The sequence below is a fragment of the Eurosta solidaginis genome, chromosome 3, assembly GCF_040869045.1.
Source record: "Eurosta solidaginis isolate ZX-2024a chromosome 3, ASM4086904v1, whole genome shotgun sequence".
NCBI classification, from domain to species: Eukaryota; Metazoa; Arthropoda; class Insecta; order Diptera; family Tephritidae; genus Eurosta; species Eurosta solidaginis.
Window position 1 is genome coordinate 266,511,829 of NC_090321.1, and position 24,746 is coordinate 266,536,574.

Sequence of the window (24,746 nt, forward strand, 5' to 3'; positions counted from 1 at the left end):
ATGGAATCACGAAGACGCTCGGGAAGATTAAACAGAGGTTCTATGGGGTTGGTTACCGTCAGTCGGTAACTGAGTGGATTGCGAACTGCGAGGTTTGCAGCAGAGCGAAAGGGCCCAAAACCCGAAGTCATGGCCAGATGAAGCAATATAACTCAGGTGCGCCATTTGAAAGGATCGCTATGGATGTCGCAGGTCCATTTCCTACTAGCAACTGCGGAAACAAATATATACTGGTGGTGATGGATTATTTCAGCAAATGGCCAGAGGTATACCCAATCCCAAATCAAGAAGCGGAAACAGTAGCAGAAGTGTTTATAAACAATTGGGTTGCAAGGTATGGTGTATCAATGGAGTTGCATTCTAACCAAGGCAGGAATTTCGAATCAGCTGTGTTCCAGGAAATGTTTAAATCATTGGGCATTCGAAAAAAACGGTCAACTGCTTTGCATCCTCAGTCCGATAGTATGGTGGAACGATTCAATAGAACATTGGAGGAGCACTTAAGGAAAGTAGTGGACAAGTTCCATAAAGAGTGGGATATCCGCATACCATTATTCTTGATGGCTTACCGATCAGCAGTGCACGAGACAACGGGCCAAACCCCTGCAAAAGTAATTTTTGGCAATTGCCAGCTGATTTGAAGTTTGGGATAGGTGCCGATGCGGAGAGAAATGTCAAGAAACCTACTGGTGTCTTGGAAGAAGAGCTGAGAGAAATACACGATCTGATAAGGCAACGAACAAAGATTATGAGTGACAAGATGAAAGCCAGATACGATAAAGCAATTATTTCGGAAGGTTTTCAGGAAGGAGATTTGGTACTGTTATACAACCCACAACGAAAAAAAGGTTTGTCCCCGAAATTGCAGTGTAACTGGGAAGGCCCATACAAATTTGTAAAACGGATCAACGATGTAGTTTACCGCATACAAATCATTAGTAAACCACGAACCAAAATGAAAGTTGTTCATCTGGAAAGGCTGGCGGCGTTTAGATCAGGAAATTTGTCTGATCGGGACGATGAGACTTAGGCGGAGGGCATTGTGACGAATATTAGCAACACTAAGGCATACTATCATCTCTAAGCCGATACTAAGCAGTCACTTGTATGTACATAAACCAATCAATCATTATGTCTACATATATGTACATACAGCAGCGGAGAGATGCTCACAAAAGCATGCAATCATCAGCAAAGTATTTCTCACACATATACATGCATATATCTGAGATGCTCACAAAAGTAGGCAATCATTTGTGCAAGTATCACTCACATATACACGCGCATATGAGAAGCTATAAACGTGCATCTGTAGTTTATAGCTGGTGAGTTTATAGCTGGTAAACAAGTAGTAAATTCTAGAAGAAGAAACGCCTAGAAGTATGCGAATGAGACATCACAGAGTATAAAAGGAGTTAAAGCTGAGTGAGCTGTAATCAGTTTCATTTAATCACGCGATTGGTTGTGAAGTGTTATTGTGAAAGTAGTCTTATAAAGAACATTTTGGAATTATTGAATATTGGAGTTATTTATTCAACAGTTTAGTGATTCGAGCGTTAGTAAAAGGTTGCAAATAAGCGGAATCGCACTAAATTCGTTACAATACGATCACAAATTGGTATTGTAGATAGTTTCGTAATAGACGCATATTGTCCCCGAAAAAGGTCCATAACGTTCCAAAAACCGCCTCCGAAATGTTTGAGGATCAGCGACTACCAAGTATGATACCTGGGGATTCAAAGGGGTGTGTAGCGTATCCATTTCGAAGGGTTGTTAGTGTAATTTTCAACCTCAACTACTCGCGGTAAATCCTGTTCTTCAAGATCCCCATCGATATATGAGTGTTGGATGATCTAATAGAGTCAAAGTAATGATATAAAATGGTCAGGTTAGTATTATATTTGTGCGTTTTTCGGGAACGTTTTGGATCTGTATTCGGCAAATAAACATCGATAAACCTTGGGGAGTCTCATTGTTACTAGAAGAAGAAGAAGAAAGTGAAGATCCCATATCCAGTGCGTAGTGGAATTAATTTTCCATAGCTTAAGATGCACTGCCCAATTCTGCATGAGCTCGCCACGGTCTTGAATGTTTTCGTTATCCGGCGAAATTTCACGGGTATCATTTCAGCCAGCAAACTCCTTGAACTCATATCTTACTATTACCCAGCTGTACTTCTGCACAGGATATTACAACTTTGATTGGATAACGATTGTTTGTACAGGTATAAAAGAATCGAGACAATATAGACTTTCATATATCAAAATCATCTCTATCGAAGAAAAATTGTATCAAGCTATGTCCGCGTCCATCCGCCTGTCCGTCCCTTAACACAATAACTTGAGCAAATATTGAGATATCTTCCAAATTCGGTAAACGGACTTACCTGGATCCAAAATAGATTGGTATTAAAAATGAATCGGATATTAGTTATCACTTTTCCGATATCAAAAATTTAGAAAAATTGAAAAAATACGATAATTCAAAACTGAATACCGCCAAGCTAATGAAATTTGGTAGGTGGATTGGTTTTATGACGCAAAACATAAATTCCAAAAAATTTTGGCATATAGGAATGGCACCATCCACACTTAGTAAAAGAAAGTTTGCAAGTTTAACGAGCCGTAAATCAATAGCCGTTAAAAATATATCATTGAAATTTGGCAGAGACACTATACTTTTCAAAATATGTATACTGAGTGAAGATAATCAAAATCAGTTAAAGACCACGCCCACTTTTCCTAAAGGTCTAACCTTAAAAAAGTTTTCAATAACTTTATGGTTATTTATATTTGACTGATATTCATATAGCGTTGGTCTCTGTATTCTTTTTGCTTCTTTTGATCGCAACGTGATCAATTTTGTAGGGCGAAAGTCAAGTCAAGATCTCTACTCTTGCCATACCCAGCCTTAACAATTCAGCAAACGAAAATAACAAGCCTGTGGATCAGTGAGTTGCAATTATTCACTATACACTGACACACATTTACATAGTCTTGCTTCGTAAAATGAATAACCGCTCATAAGCCACGAAGCAGTTCAGTACTCAATTGACTTAATGAGCAAGAAATTCAACTGTGTTGTACGAAAACACTAATTGGAATAAGTAAGACTAATAGTACAATAAAATGAATATAGTCATATCAGTCTTCTGACGCTAGCAACACAACGATGCACACGAAACTAAACTGAATACAGCGCCAAAGTAAAACCGATGATAAACGAAGTATACAGTGTATTACACACGAATTCAAAGTGCTTCTGAGTTAAAGCGACAATGATATCTGTTTATACTCAACAATGTCATATATGTATGAGACATACGTGTTTCGGGGCACTCGTATGTATTTTCTATTTTGTGTACTAAACACTCATAGTATTTGTCTGTACTTGACTAAGTACACATTTAGACACAATTTTTTTGCTCATGACTAAGTGCACTAATTTTATTAGTACTCAAAGCAGATCTCTGCTGTGGATGCACCCCTCGTGTCGGTTGGGCAGACTTTGGTGAGTAATCGGTTGGGTCTTTAATTATTCTAACATTTTAAAAAGAGATGTCCAAAAACTATGAGGAGAGTGAAGATCAAACTCCGTAGCGAAAGGGTTAATAAGTAAAGTATGGTCAGCTAACGAATTTTAGAATCTCATTCAGTTCAAAACAATATAAGTGTTTAGTATTAAGATATGTATGCAAAAATTGACTTTTCAATGTCACAGAGTAATTTTTGGTCCAATGATATATTTTTTTGAAAACAACAAAAAAATATTTCTACCCAATAAATCTTATGTACATGCTAAGTATCTGTTAGGTTAATAAGGCCCGTAGTAAAAAAAAATACACTATTTAACAGTAGTTTTGAAACAAAGTTATCATAACATCGCCCAAATAAATTTGTCTCAACTAGTTTGGTTTATCTTTAATTTGCGTTTAAAAGTAAAACTGTTGGTGTCCTTCGGCAGTGTGTACAAAAACCTGAAGACTTTTTTAAGCTTTGGTTCCTAAGAAATGGGTCCTTATAAAATAAGTAATATTTCTTACCACACTTGGTAATTACACCATTTCTTCTGCCACCACTTTATTATATTTCTTCCGATTGCAGTAGGAATTGTATACGTGTTGATGCAACATGTTGCTAAACATTTACTCAGCGTTTTCACTTCTGGGGCAAAAAAAAACTACTGAAGAACTAATCGAAGAGAGTTGAAGTGTTCGTATGAAGTGTTAAGCTGTTTACAGAAAGCAAGATTTTCTAGGGCACCAAAGTTGTAACTCTTCCAGATTTTTTACAACTAGACCAAAGACACATGTTACTCCCTATTATTTCAAATAAAAAATAACACAGACGTGCTGGACATGTAACGAAAATGATCTATACGAAGTCCATTTTATGAAAAATGCCATGATAAAGGCCTAGCCACAACGCAATCTTTTACATGCCCATAAAATCGCCACAATTAAGCAAGATGTTGCGTTTGTAAATATGAAGGAACTTCAGACTTAGCAATTGAGTTTTATTTCATCTTGCCCATTTACATACAAAATTTTGCGAAGCGCTGTTATAAACATTCTCACTACAAAAGAAAATTACTTTACTTACTAACATATTTTGTGTTCTATTCATTTGTTAAATTGCAGTTTTTAAGTGTGGAGAATGTTCTAACAGTGCCAACGAGTGGGAAAAATAATTTCACTATCAAAGTTTGATAGTACTCTTAGCCAAAGCAAATATCGAATACTTCATCTTACGCTTTGTTTACAACAAAAGTTGGAAGTTGGCTACTTTTCCATGTCAGATGCGTCAGTGTCTCTCGATCTGGCATTCTCCATAAAAAAGGTGCATTCGATTGCGTTGAACGCATCTATATGAAAAACTGCTTATGTGACGGGGCTTTAACTCTGTTGCAAGAAAAATTTCTAATTTTGTTTCACTGTGCTACTATCGATCCAAATATATGTTATTGTTTTAAACATGAAAAAAAGATCATGACGCATGCAGATGAAGATCAAAATTCTAAATATTCTTTGCATTTCGGTTGTACTCAAAAGTTAGCTATAAAGCGACAAAACACAAAAGTTGAAGAACCTAAATGCAAAAATTTCTAGAATGTGCGGGTCATTTTGCAAAATTTTTTTTTTGTCAAAGTGACTAATAATGAACAATTATGTTATGAACCCAACAATGAGTTTACTTTTGTAAAGATTTTAAAGATGATTGTAAAGGGTGTTATTTTTAGAAGTACAATCTCATAGCAAAATTGATGTAATTGATTTGACATGAAGAGCCATTAAAATTACCAAGCTCGATGATTAAACTTTCATATTGTGGCGAATTATAATATCACTAGGCTGTTAGTAAATAATCACGCAGCAACAAAAACATCAAAGCGAGCCATACATGTGTGCACGAACACATCAATCATCATTTACACACATACATAGAAGGTAACGAAGAGATATTTCACGCACAAACTTGTGGTCATCAGCCCAAGTAGTTGCTCACACATAGACACGCATATGACTATGATAAACGCGTAAACTACAAATATACATGTATATAGCTGGTAACCCAGCAGAGGATTCTAGAAGGTGAAACGTCTAGACCTTTGGAGAAATATGCGGACAAGGCAACAGAGAGTATAAAAGCAGCACAAGCTGAGGAATAACTAATCAGTTTGATTTAAATACGCTGTTGTTAAATACGTGATATTGAAGTATAATTGTACTACTCCCAAGTAGACTATATAAAGACGATATTGCAATACTGAACATTGGGGTGATTTATTCAACAGGTTAGCGATTTGAACGTTAGCAGAAGGTTTGGAATAAGTGGAATTTCCCAAAATTCGTTACAATATCATGTCGGATTATGCCATCAATAAGAAGTGTCGCATCTATTACATCTCAGAGCAATAAATATGGTTAAACATTTTTAATATTTATCAAGAGGACGGTATATTTTAAAAAGATAAAATTAATGTATTTAATACAGGTTGAAAATTTATTATTTTTATTTTATCATTATTATTGTTATGATCAATTTTTTCTTAATTGAAAAAATTATTAAATTAGAATAGAAGAAAGAAAAAATTTAGACAACTGCCAAAGCTCGTTGTATAAATCCATTTCGGGAACTGCTAAATTCCTTCATCGGCAACGTTTAGGCGCCGCTGCTATAACCATTCAGCCATCACAGCGGTTTTTTGTTTGTCTTCATTAATCAATTAAGAAAAAATGTATCATAACAATAATAATGATAAAATAATTATTGTTAGGCCTTGGGCTCGATTCGAACCCGCGATCTTACAAATCAGTAGGCCGATATAACAACAAAAATTGTTAATACATCTCAGAGCATGGAGAAAAAGTGTCAATAAAATATTGCCATCATACAAGTCCAATTTTCACATTCATTCTGCAACAGATGTCGCAGTGTTGTGAATATCAATTGGCAAGAACCAGAATAGAAGTAGGATTAATGAAGAAAAACAAAAAACCGCTACGATGGCAGTAAACACGGCTTTGGCTGTCCAAAGTTTCGAATCATTCACTTCTCCATTGGGATATTTCGCGGGATTTATTATATCAAAGCGTGTTGTCCAGATCATAAGAAAACGCCCAATAAATTTTCTTATTTTCCTCTTGTAAGCAAACTTTTATTTTTGGAGTTATACTTCTTTGGGCACGTTACAAAAAATAATGAGAGTTGAATTTTAACAGGTTTTAACACAAATCAAAAAGGGGCACAACGCAAAGTTGAAGAGAAGCTTGGCTTAAAATCTCTTCGAAGGTTATTGCGCATACATTTTTTGTTTACACATATATGTATATATACTGTAACGAATATTAGCAACACTAAGGGGTACTGTCATCTCTAAGCCGATGCTAAGCAGTGACTTGTATGCACATCAATAATTCAATCATTATGTCTACACATATGTACGTACACGCAGCGGAGAAGCAACGCACAAACACATGCAGATATCTTATCTCAGATGCTCCCGAAAGAATGCAATTATAATTGTGGAAGTGTCGCTCACAAATACACGCGCATATGAGAGCTACACACGTACGTCTGTAGTTATAATTATATACCAGCAAATAAGTAAATTCTGGAAGCACCTAGAAGATGCAACGAGGAAATCACACAGTATAAAAGCAGAAACGGTAGAGGCGCGACAATCAGTTGGATTTAAGACGCTATCTGGCGAGCAATAGTAGAGTGTTATTGTGAAGTACTTTAATAACGGCCATTTTACACTATTAAATATTGGAATTATTTATTCAACAGTTTAGCGATACGAACGTTAGTAGAAGGTTGCAAATAAGAGGATTTGCAGTAAATTCGTTACAATACATATATGTACAAAGAAGGATGTACATATGTTTGTATGAAGCTTATGGTCTTCAAAGCCACTCCGCGAGCTTTACTCAAATTTGTAGGATAGCTTCACAGCAGTTCGGAGAATGTTCCTTTATAGTTTCTTTCCGATAAGTCCACCAGAAACCGATCTATTCGAAAAAATTATAATAACAGTTCGATTTGGTTGAAATTTGGTATACAGGTAAGTTCTTGTACAGATTAGTATTTACGACATTTTTTTCAGGAAGTGAATCAGGAACAGGTCTATTCGAACAAATTATCTTCAAGGGTCCAAGAAATATTCAAGCAATACGTGCAGGCTTAAATGTATGGTGGCAACACACATCTCGCCCGCAGAGTGAATCTAAATGAAACTTATATGTATCTGTAAATTCGCGGAAAACGACATAAAGGGCAGTAAAACCGGGGCTTATCGGTTTTTTTTCAATAAAATGAAAATCATTCAAATTGAGGTGGAAACATCATGTTACCAGTAAATCGGTTGAATGCGCATCCCTTTAAACTAATATGAAGTTAAGAACTGTCTGGTTTCGATCAAATTTTTAACAAATGTATGTATATTCGTGGACCCTTTTGGAACAACTTTGGGGCTGTTTCCAGGGTATTTCGCAATGCTTACAGGAACACTTCGAGATTATTTTAAGGGTGATTTTGAAAGATTTCGGTAAAACTTTCTGGCAATTTCACGATGACTTCAAGATTATTTATGATCGAGCCTATTTCGAAAATATTTTGGGATTGTAACAGGATCTCTTCGGGCCTATTTACGGAATCATTTCGAAACTATATCGGGACCAATTTGTGACAGTTTAAGGTCACTCCAGTTTTATTTTACATATATTATTTCATTATTTTCGGAGTAATTTCGGGAATTATACATTATTTGTTTATTTGCTCAAAGGAAACGGGTTTGTAGCTTTGCCCATATATACATCCAACCTGCTAAAAACAAACACCCTTTACACAGGTTGGCGAAAACAAATATTAAAAACAAGAATGCCTAAAAATAAGGTAAATTTATTAGTATTTCTCACATACTTATATAAAAGACTAAAGTGATGTCTCAACAGACCAATATACATATATGTATATTAGCCCGGGTCGATTTGTGGGGAGGCAAAAAAATCGCCCATTGCTCTGTGAAAATCATATTCTAGGGATCAAAATAAGAAACTTTGCCGAAGGAACCATACCTCTAAAACGAATTCTGATGTCCCCCCTTTGGGTCGAAGGGGCAAATTTTGAAAAATCCCACTTTGAAATGCCATGTTTTTTCTTTTTGGAGTTTATTTTTCTCTTTAGAAATTTATATATTCAGAACATATGTAAATGAAAAAATGAATTTAACTTAGTAATAGAAAAGAACTTTAAAAAAAATTATTAGCAATTAGCGTTTTTCAACCCCCTTTTAAAACCGAGGCATCACTGTGATGCATTTGCATGTCGTAAACATAGTTGTGTGGGTTTTTTATTCAACCATTTTAAAAAATGAAGGTATCACTGTGACACAATTGCAGATCGTAAAATTGCTTGTGTTGTTTTTTTTTAAGCCACCACAAGACACAGCATGTAGAATTGAAATTGCCACCCAAAAGTTCGACCCAAAGGGGGGGACATCAGAATTCGTTTTAGAGGTATGATTCCTTCGGCAAAGTTTCTTATTTTGATCCCTAGAATACGATTTTCACAGAGCAATGAGCGATTTTTAAATCGACCTGCCCTAATGGATATATATAAATTAAGTGAAGAAGAGGTACATGTATTAATAACATTGTTCAACGAAATAAAAACTTTTTTTGGAACAACTATGGTAAATTTTTCAAATCGGACTTCGTAGAAATCATTTTCGCTGGATGTACCAATATATCTGCGTTGTATAATAGCTGTACTTGTACACAGAGTATTATAACTTTGATTGGATAACGGTTGGTTGTACAGGTATAAAGGAATCGAGATAGATATAAACTTCCATATATCGAAATCATCAGTATCGAAACAAAATTTGATTGACCAATGTCCGTCCGTCTGTCCCTCCGTCCGTCTGTCCGTTAATACGATAACTTGAGTAATTATTGAGATATCTTCACCAAATTTGGTAAACGAGCTTATACAAATTTGGAAAAAAAAATGTAAAATGGGCGTGGCACCGCCCACTTGTGATAAAATAATTTTACAAATATTATTAATCATAAATCAAAAATCTTTAAACCTATCATAACAAAATTCGACAGAGAGTTGCCTTTACTATAAGAAATGCTTTGAAGAAAAATTTACGAAATCGCTTAAAGACCACACTCACTTATATAAAAAAGATTTGTAAAAGGGTCGTGGACGAATAAAATAAGCTATATCTTTGCAAAAAAAGAGCTTTATAACAATGGTATTTCATTTCCCAAGTGGATTTATAACAAAAAATAGGAAAAAATTGGGCGTTGCACCGCCCCTTTTATGACTAAGCTATTTTCTACGTTTCTGGAGCCATAACTCGAAGAAAAATTAATTCAGAATAGAATCATATGTATATGTATTGTTGCGCAGCCTTGTAACAGTATTAAGCACACAAAACAAACAACAACAGCATTTCAAGTGCACAGCTGGGTGTGGCATGTTCGGTTTCACCAGAACGTAGACTTTCTTACTTGTTTTTTATTTACGTTTAAAATTTAAGGAATGGCGAAGGGTCTTTGGTGAAGTTGTAAAAATCTCTCTCTGAACATAGCTCAACATTAATTACTTTTAGCAATTCCATGGACTTTTTCCCGAGAAGGACATAAGCTCAAACGGAAATTTCCTAAACGGCTATAGTGCCAAATTTAAAAAGGCCATAAAGTTTATTGGCATTATGACAACTTCAAATGACCATTTTTGAATTTGGTATTTTGGCCATTTAGGAAACTTCAGCTTGAGCCTACGACCATTTGATTTTTGATCTTATGGGTAATAATTTATTTTATGGACCTCTACGCGTTGGCGATGGCGAGTACCGAAGAAGATTTAGCGATGAGCTGTACGAGCTCTACGCAGACATCAACATAATCCAGCGAATTAATGCGCAGCGGCTGCGCTGGCCAGGCCATGTTATGCGAATGAAAGATGACGCACCGGCCAAGAAAGTGTTTCTATCGCAACCCGCCTATGGAAGCAGACGTTGAGGGTGGCCCCACTCCGCTGGAAGGACCAGGTGGGAAACGATTTCAACTCACTTGGTGTGACCAATTTGCGCCGGTTAGCAGAGAGCAGAAGCGACTGGCGCGCCTTATTGGAAGGCCATGACCGTGTAAACGGTTAATTGACCTTTTAGCCTCATGAGAAAACGTGAGTTGAGTTTATGACTATTAAAAAAAAGCGGAATGGTTATATTGTCTATGTATATTGCTCACATTTTAAACATTTCAAATTTGACCTTGTGACTTATTCCATTTGGTAATAGCTTCAATTGGCCTTGTGGCCATTAGCAGTAGTCATAGTGTAAATTGACGTTATGGCCCTTGACCTTATGTCAGGGGTTAAAATAATCCCGCGGTAGGTATGCCTGTCGTAAGAGGCGAATAAAATACCGGATTCAAGGGGTTTGTGTAGCGCAGCCCATTCAGGTTGCCAACGCAATACATTGCTTCTCCAAACCCAATTGCTCTGGCGACCCCGAACTCCTCATAGATCTAGGGGTGGAGGCGGTATGGCCTAGAAGGTCGCATGTGGTCATAACAAATCGTTCCCGAGATGGTCGGGCTTGGTACCGGAACGTACCGGATCTGCATCCGGCAAACTCCCCAAGGCTTTCGGGAAGTATCCTTATCGCTACAACAACAAAAACAACACCTACCTTATGTCACTCCTCCTCCACGATTAGTTCTTCGATACTATTTTTTACACCAGAAGTGAAAATGCTGAGTAAATCTTTAGCAACAAGTTGCACAAATACGTAACAACTTCATGATGCCTCCGGAAAAATATGAAAAGTGGTAGAAGAATAAATGTTACGCATTTCATAAGGACAAATATTAAAACTCTTTAGGATTCGCTCAAATGACAAACGGAACACTTGTAACTAGTTTAATCTTTAAATGCGAATTGAAAATAAACTAGACGAGCAGGACTTTAAGTCTGTACGGGAAAATTTATCTGTACATTGCCGCCTTTCAGCAAAATACCATTTGTTGCAAAATTACTGTTGTACAGTGTAATTGAATCAGTACATATAAAAACATATGTAAGGTATATTTATTTAATAGTTTTTGTTAGTATATATATAATACGAAAAATATTTATATTTACCGACACACAAATGCTGAATGATTTGCTAACATGACGTTTTAAACATAAAAATAACTTTAAAAATATCTTTTTTTTTTAGATAAACATCTGCTTATGTAAATCAATATTTATTTGTGTGTTTTAAGATCATAGTTTTTCATATATTTAATGTACACATTTAGTTTTATTTGTTTATTTTTGCCGGTTTTATATGACAAAACTTCGTGCGAAAACACAACAGATCAGTTTAATAGGAACGCTGCTGAAACAATAGTTTTGTTATATTAAATACTAGCAGGGTACCCGGCGTTGCTCGGGTTGGGCAGATACTAATCTAAATAAGAAGATTTATTTTAACGCATTCCTTCCCGTTACTCAAAGTGAAGCAATCAGTACATAAGATTTTATGGAACTTCTTCAAAATGTATCTCCCAATTTTTCTCATTTTTACCCTTTATAATTTCCTTATCTCTCCTTCATCTTTTTTACACCCTCTACCTCTCTTCTTCTTTTTTCTTAGATCCCTCATTCCTCTGATTTATCATTCTTTGCTTTATTTCTCAAATTTTTTTTTGTCACACACAATTCTTACTCAAAATCTCATAATTTAATCAAAATATTTTAGCTGCACAATTTTTGTCTATCATCTCATATAGACAGCTATTTTTACAATGGAGCACATACGCACACACACAGAATTTGATTATTATATATATAGATATATATATTAAATATACTACATTTTAAGTTTTGTATTCCTTCAATGTTGAAACGAGTTAATAGATTAATTTCTTAGGTGTCGCTACAGTGCAATTTTGTGTCAACCATTTGACCAGCAATAGGCTGGTTCACTAACTTAAATTTGGTTAGAATATTGCTTATAGGTATGTATGTATATGGGGTATTCCATCCTATTTCGACCAATTTTGAACACGACCCCTTTAGAATTGGCTGAAAGTTTTTCTTCTTTTTCTAGCTTACGAAAGACGTTTTTCAGAATTTTTTAAAATTATTTCATCCAACTCAAAAAAAGTTATGAATTTAAAAAAAACACCGTTTTTGTTTTCAAAATGCTATAACTTTTTCAAAAATTGACCGTTTGGGATCTTTTTTTTTTTAAATTTGTGTTTAAATGTACTTTTCGGAAAAAATACAAAAAAATTTTTAAAGTTTTTTTTTTTAATTTTTCAGTTTTTCGAGATTTTTCGAATTTGCCCATTTTTTTTTTTTTTTTTGTGTTCTCATAAAAAACTTCAATCCATCCTGCAATCATCCCCACTAATCCCGGAGTGGGCCGATTTTTTTTTATTTTTTTTATTTAATTGAAAAAGAAATTTTCAAAAATAAAAATTTTTTTTTATCAATTTTATTTATATAACAAAAAAATGTAAGAAAATGATTTTTAAGTATTCTTTTCTTTATATATGTTTTAGAAAAATGTAAGAAAATGATTTTTAAGTATTCTTTTCTTTATATATGTTTTAGAAAACTTACATGTTTACTGTGTCAGTCATTAATCCTGGTTATTTTAATCGTAGATTACCATAATATATAAAGAAAAGAATACTTAAAAATCATTTTCTTACATTTTTTTGTTATATAAATAAAATTGATAAAAAAAATTTTTATTTTTGAAAATTTCTTTTTCAATTAAATAAAAAAAATAAAAATAAAATCGGCCCACTCCGGGATTAGTGGGGATGATTGCAGGATGGATTGAAGTTTTTTATGAGAAAAAAAAATGGCGAAATTCGAAAAATCTCGAAAAACTGAAAAATTAAACAAAAAACTTTAAAAATTTTTTTGTATTTTTTCCGAAAATTACATTTAAAAACAAATTAAAAAAAAAAGATCCCAAACGGTCAATTTTTGAAAAAGTTATAGCATTTTGAAAACAAAACCGGTGTTTTTTTAAACATTCATAACTTTTTTTTTAGTTGGATGAAAAAATTTGAAAAAATTCTGAAAAACGTCTTTCGTCAGCTAGAAAAAGAAGAAAAACTTTCAGCCAATTCTAAAGGGGTCGGGTTCAAAATTGGTCGAAATGGGAGCGAATACCCCATATATAAGGCTGTGCCTCACTTCACACACATTTATGCGGACTCCGAGCGGTATTTGCTAAGGCAGATGCTTTGCAGAGAAGCTTTTAAGCAGGAATACAGTGGAAGTGTTTGCCAAATAATTGCCGAAGACCACAGCGTTTAGAAAAATGTTTGTAAAGAATTTTAATTACCACTTGTAGGACAGTCCATATTGACGGGAAAATGTGAAAAGTGGACATTATCGGTTTTTTAATCGAAAAGTTAGCGATTGCTATCTCATGAAATTTCATATTTTTCATGTCTAAACATACATATTTGCTCATGGTGTGGGCGAATCTCAGAAATCAGTCAGCATTTCAAGCTAAGGTCAGTAAAATATAATAAAGTAAAGGAAAATGAATGAAAGTGTCGAAGTAGGCATACCCCTAGCAATAGCCAAGGGGAATATCCAAAGCTTCTACTTGAAGAAAGCATAAACAAAGTGGAATAACATCACCACCTGTGCAATATCAAAATCCATTTGGCCAAACTATGATGGAAAGAGGACGAGAAGCCTTCTGAACAAATCCAGGGCTAACACACGCAAACTGATAGCAGTCTGCACCGGTCATTGGGCAGTAGGTACGCATGCGGAAAAGATAAGCATTCCGTATAACGGCTACTGCAGAAGCTGCAAAGATCCAAATGCCAGAGAGACAGTAGAACACTTTATGTGTAAATGCCCGACTTTAGCTGGATTAGCTGTATTATCGATGAGGTATAGACAAGTTATCGATTAGCCATTGATGGCAAAGGTTATCGATGCGTCATCGATTGTTTATAAACGGGTTTGTTATCGAAAGCTTACTGACTCATAATGAAAAATGTATCGATTATGTATCGAAAAGTTAGCAATATGTTCTCAAAACGCTTTCGATTTGTTATCGAGAAAATAGCGATTATTTTTCAAAAATTTATTAATTACTGCCATAATGTTTTCAAATTTTTCATCTCAAAATTATGGCATTATTATGAAGTTCGAATAGGCACTGCAGCGTTCTCCAGGCAGAAGTATCAGCCATCATGGAAGTCGGAGTTATGATAAGGACACACAATGTCGGCAACGTAATCTTTATATTCATCGACAGCGTCATGCCTCTTACGCTAACCCTGTACACCTCACATTGGTCACGAAGCACAGGGACATATATCGAAAATGCATTGCAGATGAACTCGCCAGGCTGGTTAAAACCAAACAGATTCTTCCTGACCAAGAACGCTAAGGCATGGCTTTTTCCATATGCAAACTAACTAATGCCAAAGGAGCACATCCACCGACAAGCCAACGAAAGATGCTATTTGTAGTCATCTTTCGTTTTTAGGCACATCGAAGGAAACCTATCCAAAATGGGATCCTAAAAGATCCCGTAACGTTTCGACTCTAAGAAGTGGTAAAATGTACACACTTGTAGGAGTACTAATTGAGCATTGCCTTATAGGTAGCTTGTGGGAGCAATTTTAAAGGGGACGAAGAGGAGTAAACAATGGTTCACCTCATCTGAGACTGTCCGGCACTAACACTGGCGCAAAGGCATCGCTTTCTGGAAGCTCCCTTTCTGGATAATCTACGCCAGATCGTGGAGTATGACATAAAGGACTTTGTAGCCTTTATCAGGCCCTCAAAATAGTTCGAAAATAAAAGAGAATGTTGTATTTTCGTGGTATTAGAATGGGCCTAATGTGTCCACTCAGGAAGCCTCTTCAACCTAACCTAACCTTTTATCGAATAGTTATCGATTTCTTATCGAAAAGTTATCGATTTTTGCAATCTAAGCAATGGCAAAGCTCTATTTTGAAACTGCCGCCTCTTGTATGACAATGATAGTCCCAGAAAGCTTTAATACAATGATACTATCTTAGTAGCCTTTGAAGATGTCAAGATTTGGTAATGCATATATAGTTGCCTAATCCACAAGCCACAAGTCGTATTTGTATATATGGATAAAGATATGGGGATTTAATAAAAGGCAGGCTTAGCTGTCTACCTGTAGATATCGCACATTTAAATAAGAACGCCTCTCATAAAACATCCAGTTAATTATACCACAAAACAGCCATTGACATCCAAGTTTTCGCAAGAATAAATATATTTTTCAGCCGTCTCGGATGAGTGGCACCTATTTTCGATTCTTTTGGTATCGAGAATCGTACCCTTTATACTTTGTTTTAGTACTGGTTCTCGGTTAGACTATAACCGTTTTGGTTTCGTTTGGACCTGATTCGTGTGTGCACCATTAAAGCAGACCATCATATATACACGTACATATGCATATGTATATAATTCTGACAGCATAATATTTCTATCGACGACCACGTGCATGAGCGAGATAACATTAAATTGACAATTCAGTGCTCAAAGCGCTATTCGCCTACTCTACGAGTATTAGTTAACAGTTAGCTGTCTAGAAGGATACGAAGAACTGTAACAATTATACTCGACATGATGTCATAATGAATGCAGCATCCGTAATCAAAGTGGAAGGGTTCAAGTGACAAGCCGACTGATATAAAGCAGACAAAACAAACAACAGAGAATTAGACAACAAAGGTTAATGCTGTGGATGCAGGCCACAAAATACAAAAGCCAAAGCGCACAATTGACACAATAATAAAAAAAATGTTTAAAAATACAAAGAGGTGCCATGAGAATGCAAGGAATTAAAAAAATAGCTGCAAATAAATGAAAGTAATATCCAAGCAATAAATTTCATAAAAACCAATATAAAGTTGATGAAACAAATTCAATTGAATTACATAATTTCCTTTGTTCATTGGCGAAATAAAAAGACGCAGCAGCAAACAACAAGGATAACGGCATTTATCATCAAAAAAGCAATAAATACAAAAAGTTGAATACATAAATATAAAGGAAATTGTAGTGTGCATTTAGGCGTTGCGATTGTGGGGTAAGGATTTTTAGAGCACATAAATTGAGAGTGTGTTGAGGCAGGATGAGAAAGGTTTGTGTGATTTGTGTGATAGTCAAATATAATAAATAAATGCAGAGGAATATTCGATAAACAATTTCTTTGTTTATTTCTTTGCAGCTATCGATAGCCATATTAGTGAGCACTTTGCTGATTTGGCATACAGCAGCACTGTCAGGAAACGTTGTAAAGCGTAGTTATTCGGATCAAAGTGTGCATGGCTATCAGGCAGAGGTGAGATGTCATATATATTGGTTGAGTGTAAAAATGTCGCACCTAAATTTTAAGCTTATGTTGAGGAAATCTCGGAACAAAAAATATGTTTCTTTATTCTTGTAAGTACAGAAGAAATTCATTATTAATAGCAACTTGGCTATTTGTCAACCGATTTTTATACTCAGAGTGCTTTGCACACCGAGTATATTAACTTTGATTTGATAACGGTTGGTTGTACAGGTATAAAAGAATCGAGATAGATATAGACTTCCATATATCAAAATCATCAGTATCGAAAAAAATTTGATTGAGCCATGTCCGTCCGTCCGCCCGTCTGTCCGGTAACACGATAACTTGAGTAAATATTGAGATATCTTCACCAAATTCGGTACACGAGCTTATCTGGACCCAAAATAGATTGGTATTGAAAATGAGTGAAATCGGATGATAACCACGCTCACTTTTTATATATATAACATTTTGGAAAACACAAAAAAACTGATTATTTAGTAAATAATACACTTAGAATGTTGAAATTTGACGTGTGAACTGATGTTAAGACTCTTGATAAAAATTTGAAAATTTTTTAAAATGGGCGTGGCACCGCCCACTTGTGATAAAATCAATTTTACAAATATTATTAATCATAAATCAAAAATCGTTAAACCTATCGTAAAAAAATTCGGCAGAGAGGTTGCCCTTACTATACGGAATGCTTTGAAGAAAAATCAACGAAATCGGTTAAGGACCACGCCCAATTTTATATAAGAGATTTTTAAAAGGGTCATGGACGAATAAAATAAGCTAATATAAAACAAGTTTAAAAGAGTCGTAGGCTAGAATAGTAAGCTATAACTTAGCAAAAAATATTTTTTAATCAATGATATTTCACTTATCAAGTTTTATTGTAAGAGGAAATGGGGAGACAGTTTTCTTTTAAATGGGCGGTGCCACGTGTTATGTAGAAAAGTAATTTATCTGAAATGAAATGTACAATTGAAGCTCACGCTGAGTATATAAAGTTCGGTTACACACGAACTTAGACACGTTTTCGTTAAAAGAGTTTTTTCACATGTGTATATATGTAGTAGACCGGGAGGAAAATAAAAAAATTGTAAATGAGAAATGTTGAGAGGGTTTCGTAAAATTTAAAAAAAAATTTTTTTGATCCTTCGAAATACAGCCATTTTCTTGTAACTTGATTATATGGCATCAAATTTTTGATATTGATACATCTTTGTTTTGGCCTTTTTGAAATCTGCATACTTTTTAATATCCTTTCGAGCTATTAAGTACTTTTCATGTGATTCGTTCAGATAATGGGGTTCTACTATTTCGAAGGATCAAGGAAAATTAAAAAGCTTTTCCCGCAACTCTTTCAACATGAGCTTCATATTAAGGGGCGGACTGTCACAACTTTTTTTTGTATGGAGACCAACCCGTTTTAAAAATTACTACATTTTTTCATATTTTGGTGAAACGAGAAGCATATTTTACGGGCGTACAACTCGGTCAGTAGACAAAACTACGTATATAAGAACAACCTTTGAGCTCAAAAGGACTTTAAAAAGAATTATAGAGTTTTTAATTCGAAAGAAATTACAGTTTTAAAAATAAATAAAATAACTTACAACCAAGTTATAGAAGTTTGGGCAAAAGAAATTTGTTTCGAGGCCCTCTCAACATAAGTTTGAAATGTAGTGGCAGTATATTACAACTATTTGTTTCTACACTGGCTAATATGGTACCAAATATGTATTTACATTTGTGTATGCCAAGTATGATTTTTTTAATTATTTTATATAATAATAGCGCACCTGCTGGTGGAATGAAGTATGCAAGGAGGAATTTCAAAATCTCTTTCGCTGTAAATGTCCACAATTTTCATACTGCCGGTAAGTGCTACGAATAAATAACATTTCGAATAAATATGTAAATGTATGTACATTAGGGTGGGCCAATGCTTTTGCGACACTCTGATCCATACGTTAGTATATGTTCTGCCAAAAGCAAGAACCACGTGATGCAATGGCCCTCACGGCCGGAATTTCAAGTTTCACTTTAAGGTGTCTATTAAGTAGAGAACTCTTTGGGAAACAGGAAATTCATATGCTGACCCCGATTCAGAGGCCTGCTTCACAGATGGTTTAAAGTTTAATGACAGAAAAACGCGTGCTGGAGTCTATGGCCGAACTTCAAGAAGTCATACATATTTAAGCTACCCCACCAGTAGAAGCTTGCGTCAGAGAAAGTCTCCGAAGGGCCTTATCCTCGAAGTGTATCCTCATTATGTCAAACAGTCGGACGTCTTGCGTGTCTTGCAGTCTTACGTAATTACTTCTAAGCTAGGGGATGAATGCATTTAAGTCCTAAATGATCTTGAAAGCAAAAACGAGGTTAGGATAGGTTCTGTGGCATCAGGAACATGAGCGTAATAAACAGGCAGAGCACCTAGCCGAGCAGGGTGCTACAGCAGCTGCTCAAAGACACCACAACTCTCAGCAACAGTAGTATCAGCCAAACTCATTAATTTAACTCGAGAGAACGGACCTACGGACTAGTATTATAGTATACGATATCACCTTAGAAAATTAAATATATTTGTCTAAGCTTTGGTGATTCGACGAGCGAATATTTTTTTTTTTGTTATTATATTATTTTGTTAATTTTAGTGGGCTGTATATTATTTTATTTAGAGAGATGTCGCTATGCGCCTATTACACCTTGTATGTATTCATTGGGGGCGAGCACTGGGGGCTCCAAGGTATTGGCTGCGGGTTGAGCCACCTTGTTTTGCTTTGAAAAATCCCGCTTTAGGATAAAAAATTTAGACTATGTCTTTAGAATATTTCACTAACCAGTAGAGAATTACAAGCACACTCAATGGCTAATGAAACAAACGAACGAAAAATGTTCATAGTTTAAGTCACTTAAACAATATTCAATGCACAATCTATCGCTTTTTTAAGCTGGATGGTGCAACGCGAACGCGTCGCTCTGGAAAGGCACAGACTCTTCCACCTTGGTGGCGTTACACTAAATCGCTTTTTGATATGGAGTAAAAAACCTGAAGAGGTACTTAAACACATTACACATATAAAAGGCTAAAAAGTCAAGCACAATAGGTAAATTAAGCTGGTAGTGCATCGAGGGCTAATAATAGTAATATTACGATACTCTTTTTATCTATTTCAACATAGCGTAATGCTGCTACGAGTATGAGTGAATTGCTTCATAAGAACACATGAAAAGAATATTTAGTAGTGTCGTGTAGTGCTCCTAAGCGTGGGTTGATCTGTAAAGCCAATTTCAATTCCACGCTACTTTGAAATAAACCCAAGTAGCCAGTAAATTGGAGGATTCAAACGCCATATTCAGGTTATCCTGAAAACAACCCCAATGGCTGCACTGTTCCACCTGTAGACCTGGAGGAAAAGATCATTGCGTTAACAACTGCAACGAGGCTCAGTGCCTCGTGGCAGCTTGAGCGCAGACCATACGGCCGTAGTAACATAGCGTCATCAATTACAGGACTAACAGACTACCTGATACCTTATCTGCGCTTCGAGGAGACTCTCAAAGCCAAAATAGAGGTAGAAGGTTGGTGCAGGGATGCCCAAATCGCCGACGAGGCGACGCATTTATACACAGATGGTTCCAAAGTAGTGGAAGGAGTAGGGTCTGCGGTATACTGTGCTGGTCCAGAAATAAACAGATCCTATAAGCTGCCAGATCACTGTAGTGTTTTCCAAGCGGAAGTATTAGCCGTAACCAAAGCATTAGAAACACTGGAAGAGAATAGTTTGAACTGCAGCCTTTTTAACTTTTATATTGACAGCAAAGCAGCAATTAAGGCAATAATCCAGCATAGCACAGCATCTAAAAGTTGCTTAGAGTATAAGTAATCCCTGGAAAGAATCGGGACAGGGAAAAGCATATATCTATATTGGGTCCCAGGGCATATGGGAATAGATGGGAATGAAAAAGCGGATGAACTAGCTAAAAAGGGCGCATCCCTTGAAGCTTGCTCCATAGACGTCCCAATTAGACTGGGCGAAATTAAGCGAAGGCAAGAGGTGCACATGATCGATCAATCAGGAAAGGCGTGAGTTCAAGCGCGGGGCTGTAAAGTGTCGAAAATTATGTGTAGGTCTTACAACCTTAGACTAACAAAGTTGCTTCTATAATTAAAAAGAGAGGACTGTAGACTCATGACGGGTATTCTGACTGAACACAGCCTTCTGGCGTCACATGCCTTTAAATTAGGCTTGGTCAGTGATAGCAGATTTCGAAAGTGCGGGTTGGAGCGGGAAACGATCGAGCACGTTTTGTGCTCGTGCTCTACGCTTGCCAGACTCCAGCTATTAGAAGTGATATATCTGTCAGATCTAGAAGCGGCAAGTGGCATAGGAAAGCTTGCCAAGAGGACAGAGTTATTTTATAACATTGGTCTTGGTTTTTGATAGAGTTTTTCAGTTTCGTCGTTAAATAAACTTCTGGTAACACTACGGACTCAATTAGTCTATGTGAGGTCTCCATGGACCGGCCAGTTCAACCTAACCTAGGACTCAATATAGAATATAATTTATTGTAATTTTTTTGGGCAGTGGTCTGTCAAGCGTCGAGATCTAATACATATACAGTATTAACTATTAAGAGAGATAAAAAAAAAATAAATGTAAGGCGCGATAACCTCCGAAGAGATCTAAGGCCGAGCTTCTCTTCCAATTTGCGTTCAGTAGTTTTCTCATGCATATTACGCCTAGCAAGATTGGGAAGATTGATAAGCTTTAATCGATTAATGTAAGGTGGAAGATTAAATAAAGAGTCTCATTGAAAATTCCTTAAGGCAAATAGTAAAAAATCATTTTGTATTGATTCGAGCCTGTCTAGTATATGGACTTGAAAATGCGAATTCCAGACTATTGCGCCATACTCTAATATCGATCTAGCCAATGTTGTGAAGGGGGTTTTCGTATCGTAAGGGTCGCTGAACTCTTTTGACCACCTTCTCACAAATGCTAAAACAACTTTAGATTTATTGACAGTAGCATTTATATGAGAGTTGAGACTAAGTTTGCAGTTCGATGTAACTCCCAAGTCTACAAAAGCATTTACACTTTCGAGGTTTTTGTTGTTAATTATGTAAGAAGCTGGTTATAAATTCATAAGCGAAAAACATATAAATTTACCTTTTTGAAGATTAAGCGACATGTGGTTCCTAAAAAGTTTTACATCATCGCCATACATCTAGGTATTAGAATATTTTATAGTTGCAAAGATCGTTTATAATTAGCAAAATCGCCCTGAGGAACACCAGAGGTGACATTAATGATACTCGAAAACATATTTTTAAAGATTACTTTTTGTGTTCTGCCACAGAGATAGAAGGAAATGCAACGAGTGAGACTAGGTTGAAAGCCAAGCATGTGGAGCTTATAGAACTGAGTGTAACTGGTGTCCAGCCATATGTTTTGATCTCTTTCGATCACCAATTTTTTATCTGTTTGGTTGGTGCATGGAAACTGCTTCACTTCTCACAAATAAAACACTTTATTTGGTTTTAACACTTTATTTATCGAAGGCTTTACTAAAATCGGTGTATATAACGTCGGTGTGAACCCATTCGAAACGTGAGTTGTGAACTCATTTATGAATTAAAAATTGATTTACTAAATTTTTCAAACAGTCATGTAATGTGAGAGCCTAATAAATGTTTGTTTTAATATTTCCTATAGCTCACCAGGACGCTATTACAATGCGTATTGTTCAATGACCGATACCGGCTATATATGGACGCAGCCAACATGGGATTGGGTACCTTGAATATCGACATTGTAGATCAGCTGCCTATAATATATATGTATACTTATATTTAAATAGGTGCTAAGCACAAGTTAACACAAAAGTATATTCATATGAAAAACATATGGGTCATTCCACCGAAAAAAACACAATGAATTGGAAAAACAAAAATTAGAATTACATAAATTGTGTTTCAGAACGTGCGTCTGAAATACATTTACTCCTAATCTAGTAATAAGTTGTTATATATTTACTAACTTTTATTCTTATGTGAGGTTGTTTTTTTAAGTTTGTCATATATTTGGAATTGTCTTAAAAATTATTGATAAAATTTAAAAGAAGCAACAAATTGTTCTTCAACTTTTTTCTTATGTTGATAGGGTCTAGAAAAAAACTTTCTAATTTTTTCATCTTTCTTAAAACAGTTAAAATTTATTTTTATTGTATTTTGATTCCCTGACATCCGATTTTTTTTAATTTACATATATGTTTCTCATCACTTTGGTCTTGAGAAGCTCCATGCATCCATCTAATGTCTCTTTGAGCTCTGATTCGTTTTCACGAAGACTCCAGATTCCATTAGAACATTAGATGAAAAATTTGTGACATTGACAAAAAACAGACTAATCGGGCCTCTATGAAGTTATATTACAAAATTATATTTCCTGTGCAATTTTGAATCCACCCGTAACAAAATTACTTAATGTGAACAAGTTAGAGCTGCGTGTTGACGCAAATTCATTGACGGTGATGCCATAAAGCCTGGGCAATGGTTAGTATCAACGCAACAAGCAAACTTTTCGTGCTGCTGTAGCATTTTTATATTAAATAGATAATTTTTTAAATGGAAAACATGCTGTTTCTCAAGTTTCGAGAAAGATAGTTCACAACTTGTACCCAAATGTGATTCTCTAATTGGACTCACTTGTAATATGTATAGATTATTTTTAATTTATAACGGTAATGATTGACGCTAATCCACTTGTTTATATTTGCCCGATAAACAGCTTTTAGATTCAGGGGTGGCACTTGTGCGGGGGTAATATTTTTTCGATGTTTTTGGCTACGGTTACCAAGTTTTGGCCATCAAGGACCTCTGAAATCATTTAAAGCATGAGGAATTTTCAAATAAATATATTTTGACTATTTTATGTAGACAAAAAATGTTTATGAATAAGGGGGTATAAATGTTGAAATAGTATTTTTACTTTTAAAATCACTGCTCAAGAAAAAGTTACATGAAGTTCTAGCGATAGCTGTGTTTTTTTACATGTATATACACTAAAACTTTATATGAACTGCTAAGTGCATAACTTTATCTACATTTATGAAATTTTTGCGCATAAAATGAATACGTGTATATCCACTATTACCCACTTACAATACTGGTATGCGTTATATACCAAGAGCCAAAAAGATTTAGTCTTCACTATCTCTCCATTCACTGCTACTATGATGTGTAATTCTCAATGAGCGTTTTTTAGTTACAAATGTAGATGTATATACATGAAAAAAAGAACACCGCTAATATCTAGTCAATACGTCCTTATCATAACTTTGGAATGCCTCATATGTAAATGCCCTTAGGGTATTAATAATCAAAGAACAACAATGTAACATAACTAGATTTAATTTAGATAAAAATAGAACGTGCTTTAAGTACAGATACTGAACGTTAATTCCATGTCAGTGTATACATACATATTTACAAATGTACATAGGTATGTATTTACAAATGTTAATTAATTTATTAAACTTCAAATAATAAATATTATTAAAAGACTCATTGTATTGTCATTGGGGGTCCACTTAGAAAGCGGTTAAAGAGGAATCGTGGACGAGCGTATGCACATCTATTGGATTAGTTAAAGAAACTTCTAGTAAAAAGGAGGGCCTGGAGTAAATTTCTGTAGCTCCTAAACGAGCTTATTACGTACAGTTTTTCTCATATAAGTAATTAGATTGGTATTACACCTTCTCAATAATTATACAAACTTCTGTGATATTCTGGTTAAAGAGTATCTTCGTGTATGTATGCGTCTGAGAGTTTGTATGCGGCCTACTCAAATTTGCCAAAA

At 35.3% G+C, this 24,746-nt stretch overlaps 1 protein-coding gene across 2 annotated transcripts; it reads left to right on the forward strand.

Moving 5' to 3' along the window:
• The first annotated feature begins 16,103 nt into the window (after window positions 1–16,103).
• Window positions 16,104–24,427, forward strand: LOC137245519 (uncharacterized). Of its 2 annotated transcripts, XM_067776323.1 has the most exons (5): window positions 16,104–16,406; window positions 16,508–16,680; window positions 16,768–16,881; window positions 18,676–18,758; window positions 22,602–24,427. In XM_067776323.1, exons 2-5 carry the CDS (start codon window positions 16,672–16,674, stop codon window positions 22,687–22,689), a joined length of 294 nt encoding a protein of 97 aa, XP_067632424.1. In that variant the 5' UTR covers window positions 16,104–16,406; window positions 16,508–16,671; the 3' UTR covers window positions 22,690–24,427. The 2 variants fall into 2 exon arrangements, with proteins under 2 accessions (XP_067632424.1, XP_067632423.1); XM_067776322.1 differs by having other exon boundaries at window positions 16,104–16,680.
• The last annotated feature ends 319 nt before the right edge of the window (window positions 24,428–24,746 follow it).